This window comes from Maniola jurtina, chromosome 5 (genome assembly GCF_905333055.1).
Source record: "Maniola jurtina chromosome 5, ilManJurt1.1, whole genome shotgun sequence".
NCBI classification, from domain to species: domain Eukaryota; kingdom Metazoa; phylum Arthropoda; class Insecta; order Lepidoptera; family Nymphalidae; genus Maniola; species Maniola jurtina.
This window is the reverse complement of record NC_060033.1, coordinates 2,103,278-2,112,618: the sequence shown is the minus strand read 5'-3', so window position 1 is coordinate 2,112,618 and position 9,341 is coordinate 2,103,278. Positions and strand designations below refer to the sequence as shown.

General features: G+C 37.2%; 1 protein-coding gene across 1 annotated transcript; it reads right to left on the bottom strand.

Annotated features, from left to right (window-relative positions):
- Positions 1 to 1,760: 1,760 nt before the first annotated feature.
- On the bottom strand, positions 1,761 to 7,174 carry LOC123865753 (apical junction molecule-like; the record flags this gene model as incomplete). Its single annotated transcript, XM_045906972.1, has 8 exons — positions 1,761 to 1,848; positions 2,654 to 2,757; positions 3,220 to 3,432; positions 4,141 to 4,317; positions 4,707 to 4,885; positions 5,552 to 5,735; positions 6,359 to 6,509; positions 6,999 to 7,174. Coding segments are annotated over 8 exons (1,272 nt in total), but the record flags the coding sequence as incomplete, so codon positions are not given.
- Positions 7,175 to 9,341: the final 2,167 nt, after the last annotated feature.

The following is a 9,341-nucleotide window of genomic DNA, read 5'->3' as shown; positions in this document are numbered from 1 at the left end:
TAATATGCATAGTTATTATTATTATTATTAATAATTAGTAAATAATAAATTAATAATTATTATAATAATTATTAGTTGGATCTGTTTTCTAAATCTGTGTGTGACTGTACTTCTTTTTTCTTTAGGCATAATTAACAAATCGTTTGTTGACACTGCAGTACAATAGTAAATTTAAATCAAATGATCAAATAAGTGAATATCAATCAACGTATTTCCAGCAAGCATAGTCAACGTAGCCATCAGTCACCACAGAGTAATTAGTTGTAATCAAGATTACTAGAAACGAGTTAGTATATTTTTGGTAATCTTGATTAGAATATATGTGTTTATAATAATTACTGATGGTAAACACTATGTTGACATTTGTTTTTCATTCAAATCCGCATACTTAGTAATAAGGAATCGTATTAGATGTCACTAAGCAGGTCAACAAATAAATACGATTGGCTAAATCAAATATTACTTCAGGCCCTAATTTTTATACCTTCACTTTTCTTATTAAAAAAAAAATAAGAAAATAATGTAAGAAGTCAAAAAATCCCCAAAAATATTATATCACCCCTAAAAAAATCCCACCTCTTATTTACCCCCTAAATTTGGGGGGACCACCTCTAAGTTGGGAACACTGCCCCGACCTCCAAGCCACCCAGACAAAGTGTCTCCACTCACGATGTTTGTTTTAGCATGGTTTTATCCTAGTTTTTTGTAGGAGTCAGCATGTAAAAAGTACTCTGTGGAGTTAGCCTTAAAGTCGTCATGGGTCCCTTTTCTAGCCCTTTGGAGCTTTTTCCCTTTGATAAATCTACAAAATAAGAAACATACCTACTACATTCTAAATAAAGAGATCGGGAGAGGGTATACAGTCCCCGTATAAAAAATATAATGTTTAAGTTTGATTTTACCTTAAATTACACTAAAATGTTGACATACAAACGCTTTAAGCCATATCTTATATTTGTCGTTCCGCCCTGAAATAGGGTGAAATGCTTTAAAGTGGAAACACTGATTCAATCACTGTGACTTAGCGTTTGGTTTTTGTAAGTTTTTGCAAGGTTTTTGCTCACAAGATTTTTTCGTTTTCGATTTCGTTAATAGACACTAGATTAGATACCTAGTGATTGACACGGACTCATAATTTTACACAGACGCCTATTTTGTGTTTATCAGGCTTCTTTTAGTTTTATATGTATTGGTTTGCAATACACACAAGATTACTTTTTATATATAACAATGAATTCGTAAGTAATTATCGGTTGTACAATCAAAACGATTTTCGTTCATGTAATTAGGTTGATAGTTCCACTTATTGTCAAGAGATGTCACTACTAGTACTTAAAGTAAAAAACCATAGGTATAGTGCGTTTCAACCTTCGGTTTCAACGAATAGTACCTATGGCGTTATGTTGGCTCCCCTGTCTGTTGGATGGTCATTGGCACCATATTGGCATGAGAAGACGCAGATTTTGTTTATTTTCATTTGATTTTCATTTCCTTCATTCAGGAAAATCAAATGAAAATAAACAAATTCTGTGTCTTCTTATGCAAATATGGTGCCAATGACTTGGACAGACAGGAGAGCCAACATAACGCCATAGGTACTATTCGTTGAAACTGGTTGAAACGCACTATACCTATTATGTTACACAAGTACCAGTAGGTAGGTACTATCGGGCATGGACGTACTTTATCTATTAAAGTAGTTGGGTTCACAAATGAAAGAGTAAACTAATGAGGTAGGTAGGTATTTATTAAATTATTATTTATTTATTGATAAACGGCAGTGAAGAAATTCTGTTGTCGGCTTTATGTATCTGCATCATCTTTTTGAACGGATGTACGGGGTTCTCACTGAAAAATTAGGCAGCTTATTTTATAATTTTAGTACCTAGTTCATGACTACGGTTATTGTCATCATCATTTCTGTGAAAATTTCAACTCTCTACCTATGTATGATTTATGAGATACAGCCTGCTGACAGACGGACGGAACGGACAGCGGGGGCTTAGTAATCTAGGGTCCCGTAGGCACCCATCGGGTGGGTACAGAACCCTAAAAATCGGGACGACGACGTCCTGCTAAAATCGAGACGTCTGGCAATGCTGGTAGGCCGACGTGGCAGTCGGGGTGGAGATGCTCAGCGCACCCGCACAGCCCCTGCGCTAACCCGGTGCGGGATAACGCAGGCGCTGTGCGGGTTTTCGGAGCGTCCCCCAACCTCATACCCGGATTGCCATGTCGACCTGTCGCGAACTATACTTTCTTAGGGTTCCGTACCTCAAAAGGAAAAACGGAACCCTTATAGGATCACTTTGTTCTCTGTCTGTCCGTCTGTGAAGAAATCTATAGGGGACCTAGAATCATGAAAGGTATGTAGGTAGGTTTTATAGCACAAGTACAAGAATAAATCTGAAAAACACGAATTTGTGGTTACATCATTTAAAAAAAAAGAAATGTATTTCAATTTTCAAAGTAAGATAACTACCAAGTGAGCTATCATATGAAAGGGCTTTACCTGTACATTCTTAAACAAATTTTTATTTATTTTTATGCAAAATAGTTTTTTATTTATCCTGCATAATGTTGGAAAAAATATCCGAGTACGGAACCCTCAGTGCGCGGGTCTGACTCGCACTTGGCCGGGGGTTTTTCATACCTTGTAGATAATAGGCCGACTTTATCTTGCATAGCCTCTTTGAACATTATCGCCTTCTTTGTGAACGGTCGCTGTTTTCTTTCCATTCCGTTTAATTCCAGCTCCTGAAAACAACATTTTGTTTATTGTTAAGTTAAGCTTTTAATTAATTTTCTTCTTGAGTGTCTGTCTGGCGCAGTAGTGAGCGCTGTGATGTTATAAAGTGGGACGTCCTGGATTCCATTCACGGCAGGGTTAATTTGGAAAATAATTTGTCTGGTCTGGTCTGGTATGACCGTGGCTAGTCCACCCTACGTAACGTTCCGGTACGATGCCGGGTAGAAACCGATCAAAAGTATGGACTATGGGTTTAATGAAACTGCCATAGGAGCCCATATCCCTTACAGTATGGGTTTAATAAAATAAGTGCCATATCTCTTCCAACTTCCCGTTCCACTTTCGATTGCATCATCACTTACCACCAGATGAGATCGCAGTCCAGGGCAAACTTGTAATGGAATGAAAAAAACATCCCTGGCACTAAATTATTTTGATGATTTCAAAAGCATTTGTAAAAATTCCCTTACTATTATCGTCTGGTTCTCTCTGATCTGATTGGTCAAAGTATTCCTGTATTCGATCTGCCGTCTCAGTTCCTCATTGGCACTATCAAGGTTTTTGCGCAATTCACTGTACGCTATCCTTTTCACTCTATCCATTGTTGCTTTTCTTTCATGCTTTTTTGTCTCTAGTTCGTGGTTTCTTCTTTCTAAGTACCATTTGTATTCTTGACCTGCTTTCTGTAATGTTACAGGAAAAATAAAACCAATGCTCTAATTACTTAGCATAGTTTTTTTGATATTTAATTACTTAACAGGGCTCCTCCGTCACTCGTTTCATACAATCGAAGTTCCAATTTCATTTGAATATTAAGCAACCAAAGTCCATGAAATTTTGCAGACATATTCTAGAAACTAATATCTGTGTCTGTGGTGTTTTAGATTTTTCTAAAAATATGTAGTTTTAAAATTACAGGGGCTCAAAGATTTGTATGAAAATTTTTAAGACCGCGTTACTTTGAAACCGAATATTTTAACAGAAATCTGGAAAACCACAGACATAGATATTAGTTTCTAGAATATGCCTGCAAAATTTCATGGACTTTGGTTGCTTAATATTCAAATGAAATTGGAACTACGATTGTATGAAACGAGTGACGGAGAGAGCCCTCTTAACAATGTTGGTCAACCGTCAAAGCCGTGTCGTGCCGCCAAGCGAATAAACGTTCCGGTGCAATGCCGTGTAGAAACCAAAGGCACCCAAATCCCGAGCTATCGGGTGTGCGGGGCGTCCCTACCCGATTGCCATCTCGACCTGTCGCGTACTATACCTACTTATAGATTATGGTACCTATTTTAGAGGTATTAACACTCATCAAAAACGCATACTTTTAAACATAAAAATAGATTTTTAAAAACTCAGTTTCGCATATATCAGTCAGTACTCACTAATTTATTGTTTTGTTTTTCCATTTCAGTTTTTCTGATAATCTCATCGCTCTCTTTTTCATCTTGTTCCTTCCATTCACATGCTATTCTACTCGCTTCATCCTCTAATTCTTCTGCTATTCTTCTTTCTCGGTTAAAATTCTCTATGAATATATCCTCTTGTATCCTTTGCATTTGCTAAAACATTAAAAGCTTGAGGTGTGTCAATAGTATAGATCAGTCAGTCAGTCATCTTTTCCTTTTTAACCCCCAACCCAAAAAGAGGGGTGTTATAAGTTTTACGAGTGTATCTGTGGCATCCTAGCTCCTAAACGAATGAACCGATTTTAATTTAGTTTTTTTTTGTTTGATAGGTGGCTTGATCAAAAGTGTTCTTAGCTATAATTCAAGAAAATCGGTTCAGCCGTTTGAAAGTATCAGCTCTTTTCTAGTTACTGTAACCTTCACTTGTCGGGGGTGTAATAAATTTTTAATTTATACTTGTATATTATTTAGAAGAAGATTTGTAATTATTTATTTTCACACAAAAACCTTATGATATTTTACAATGTGGTTATTTTGCTTACAATTTCATTTAATTTCTTTTGTTTCTCCATTCTTAACTCTTCCATTGCGACTTTTATTGTGTTCAGGTCCATTTCTCTTTCGTGTCTCTTTTCACTATTTACACGCGATAACTTTATCTGATGTCCATCTATGAAGTTCTGTTTGTTCAGCAGTTGTTGATCCTTTTTCCTCTTGATTGCTAAGAATTTTTTATGGTTTAATTTTTACCCGCCTGCGATGGAGCCCAAAAGGAGGGTTATGTGTTTGTCCTCTATTTATGCGTATGTGTGTATGACCTACCCATTAAAGCACATAAAATCCGGAATTTTGCATTATGTACCTGTCCAGTGACAGTCGCGCCATCAAGACGTAAAAGACGTATAAATCAAAACTGGTTAAGTAGTTACAAGCAAACATAGGGTCGGACATACACACATACAGGCCCAACAAAATAATCCTCCTTTGAGCTTCAAGTAGTCAGGTTAAAAGTTATATTCTTGCACTAGCTGTGCCCGCGACTTCGTTCGCGTGGAATAGTGACTTTTCGGGCAGCGTGATTCTTTAAATTGACATAACTTTTTTATTTATGAACCGATTGACATGAAATAAACACTAAATGTTAAGTGAAGCTTACTACAATATATTAGTGAAAACCGTATCTAAAGTATCTAAATCGAATAAGCCGTGTCTGATAGAAACGTGCACAAACACACAGACAAACAGACAAAAAAAAAATTAATTACAATTTCGGTTTCGGCATCGATATAATAACAACCCCTGCTACTTTTTTTTTATATATTTCCATCCATTACAGACACCACTTTTCTACAATTTTATTATATGTATAGATTATTTTCTAAAATACCATCATAGTAATCCTGTTCCATCTTCTTCTTCATTCTTTCCAGTCGTCTGTTTTCTATTGCTCTTTCATTCTGCAGTGCTTCTTGTCTCTTTCTATTAGCGCTTGCGATTTGTTCATCGTATGCCATTCGACGCTCACGCATTTCTTGTTTTAGCCTTTCTGCTTTTGCTCGTTCTTTTTCTTCCTGTTGCAGAATAAACACAGTAAATGTAGGTACCTACCTAGCTCAACCGGTAAAGGAGTGGACTGAAAGCCGAAAGGTCGACGGTTCAAACCCCGCCCGTTGCACTATTGTCGTACCTACTCCTAGCACAAGCCTGACGCTTAGTTGGAGAGGAAAGGGGAATATTAGTCATTTAACATGGCTAATATTCTTTAAAAAAAAATGCTAGAGCATTGCATTTTTTTTTTAATTTATAGATTAGCGCTTGGCTGCAATCAGACTTGCTAGCAAGTGATGATGCAGTCAATAGGTGATGAATTGGAAGCAATCGGTGGGATCTGTAGGTACTTTTATTAATTATTATTTTACTTTTATTTTTTGCACGCCATGCTTGGCAGAATATGAGATTCCACATAATATTTAAGACCAATGTACTCGTATATTATACCATATTCTAGCAAATAAACACTTCTTATTCTTATTCTTATTCAAAACATTTTTTGTAATTTAAGGTCTTTGTTTATTGATTGATTTCATTTTGCAGCTATCTGTGCCTAAGTTTAGATTAACATTACAATTAATGTCTAAGCTTTGTACAATAAGATTGTTTAAACTAAAATAGCTTAGGTTAATCGCAAACTAACCTTCATTTTAACATCGTTTACAAGAACCCGGTGCCACAACTCATCGACCTCCGCCTGGTTTTGTTCTATTAACTTCTTTTCATGCATTTGCATCTTTTGCATCCTCCGCAAGTCGATCTCATCTTTCTTTGTGCATCTCATGCCATTCGCTCTAACAATAAGAAATATTATTATAATTTACGTACTTACAAAATACACGTACACTTCTACGAAGTCCTCTTTTTGTAACAAGTGTAAATTAAAAATTTATAACACCCCCGACAAGTGAAAATTACAGTAACTAGAAAAGAGCTGATAATTTTCAAAAGGCTGAACCGATTTTCTTGGATTATAGCTAAGAACACTCTCGATCAAGCCACCTTTCAAACAAAAAAATCTAAATCAAAATCGGTTCATTAGTTTAGGAGCTACGATGCCATAGACAGTACACAGATACATAGATATACACGTCAAACTTATAACACCCCTCTTTTTGGGTCGGGGGTTAAAAAGCCAAGGAAGAATGTAACGAATACTCGGCTTTGAAAATGAACTAATGTCATGCCTAACACTAAAATTAACACTTTTCACCAACACTAATAAAGTGTTTTATTTACTCAGAAACTTAGAAATCATTATTGCTTTGCCTTTGTCTACTTACATTTTCTCTCTTTCAAGAGCTTTCAAACACTCACGCTCTTTATCTTTTTCAATCTCTTCTTCGTATTTCTCTATTTTGCTTTCCCTTTCCTTACAATAACCACATTCAGCCATAACTTGCTTAGTTTCCAGCTCTCTTATAAGTTCTGCTTCTTCTTTTTCCAAGAGAAGTTTAAGTTTTTTCTTTCTGTGTCATAGTTTAATTTCTTCTTCATTTAACAACATTCTTACTTTTTCACCAGCTCTGTTGATTATGGCTCTGGAAAGATAGTATACAATATTTGACTGTTTATTATTTTTAACTCATAGGCTTGATGCAAATTCTAGGCAATTAAGATGATTGACGACCTTTCGGGCGTAGTACAGAGTACTTATATCTGGGTGATCCCGGGTTCGATTGCCGGCAGGGGTAATTTGAGAATTCTTTATTAGGTATTTCTAAATTTTCTCTGGTCTGGTCTGGAGGAAGATTCCGCCCGTAGTTAGTTACTACCTCCAAATCTGTAGGTACTGCCAAGCGTTCCGGTACAATGCCATATAGAAACCGATGTAGAGTATATAAGGGGCTAACTGGTAATCAAATAAAAAAAAACATATTGACTTTTCTGAGTTTATTATGCTTGCTTTGTTACTTGCTCTGAAAATACCTAAGTATAACTAAGCCTGATTAGTAGGAGAACCAAATCAACCGGTATAGCTTCGAGCAGGCCACATAGTACAAGAATTTCAAAGATGCAGGCTACAAGCTTTCAAAGCTAAGGCAGGCTACAAGAGACCTATTGTCCAACAGTGGACGTCTATCGGTTGATGATGCTGATGATGATGATGATAATGATGATGGTGATGAAGCCTGATAAGTCAATGTCGGCAGGCTCTTGATATAATTTTAAATATGAACTTACTTCTGTAAATGTACTGTATCATAGTCGACTATATCCACAGTTTTCTTCATTTCCTCAACGTTTATCAGAGTTTCCATATTATCGCATTGTTGTCTCATCTAAAATGGAAAAGAATCTTTAACTTTAATTAGATTCGGATATCACAGCTTTCAGCTTACTAAGTTTTAAATCGATCGATCGATCCCAGTCATATCTATCGATTCTCAGGGTTTCATAAAAAAGGTCATTGTTGGCCTTCTTTTCAGAAGGTCAGGCGTTCGATTTAGGGCACACACTTCAGGATTTTCGGAGTTATGTGCGTTTTAGTTTTGTGAAGGAAAACATCGTGAGAAAACCTGTACGCCTGAGAGTCCTCCATAATCGTCTCAAAGGTGTGTGAATTATTGAAGTCTGTGGCCAATCCACACTACGGCCTTAACCTTTTTCATTCTGAGAGGAGACTTGTTCTCAGTAGTGGACCGGCGATGAGTTGATCACGATGACATGACAGGAGACTGCTTGACACAGAAAAAATCGGTCAAGTGCGAGTCGGACTCGGCTACAAAGGGTTCCGTAACATCTTACAAGAAATAACACTTTTATTTAATTTTCATGGCAGCCATTTTGAAATTTTTTATTATTCGTTGTTATAGCGGCAATAGACAAAATTCCGGTAAAAATTTCAACCTCTACCTACGAGTATTAGGGTTTAACGTGATATACAAGCCCTCTGACAGACAGACGAGTCGGATGGGCAGCGGAGGCTTAGTTATATAGTCCCGTTGGCATCATTCGGGTACGGACCTCTAAAAAGAGAATTAACACATTTTACCTACCCTCCAGAACGGATTGGGATGTCCGAAGTACACGGGCTTCGGTTTGGGGTCACCTCTATTCGTCTTGACCATCGCCATAAACTCTGCGGCGCCGATCGTGTATCAATCAGTTACTGTCAGGTGTCAGGATCGCCTCGGCTCCACTGTGAAATGGTTAGAATATATCGATCCAACTGTTGCTCGGGTAACATTGTTAGGAGATAGAACACGATATTGACGGATTAGTATTTATAGCTCTACGCTCTGAGTTCAAATAAGGCTATCATACCCTTTAGGTTCATATCTTCACACTAGTTCTGCAAATGAGATAATAGTCGCTAAGTATGGGCCCTCTTAAGAAAATTCAGAGTCACTCAGCGGGCAATGTAGAAAGTTAATGCTTGGAGTGAAATGCGGACTTAAGGTTTTTTTATTCAGATACAAGTTAGCCCTTGACTGCAATCTCACCTGGTGGTAAGTGATGGTGCAGTCTAAGATGGAAGGGGAATAATAGTTTTACCTATACCCCTTTGGTTTCTACACGGCATCGTACCGGAACGCTAAATCGCTTGGCGGCACAGCTTTTCTGGTAGGATGGTAACTAGCCACGGCCGAAGCCTCCCACCAGACCCGACCAGAGATTTAGAA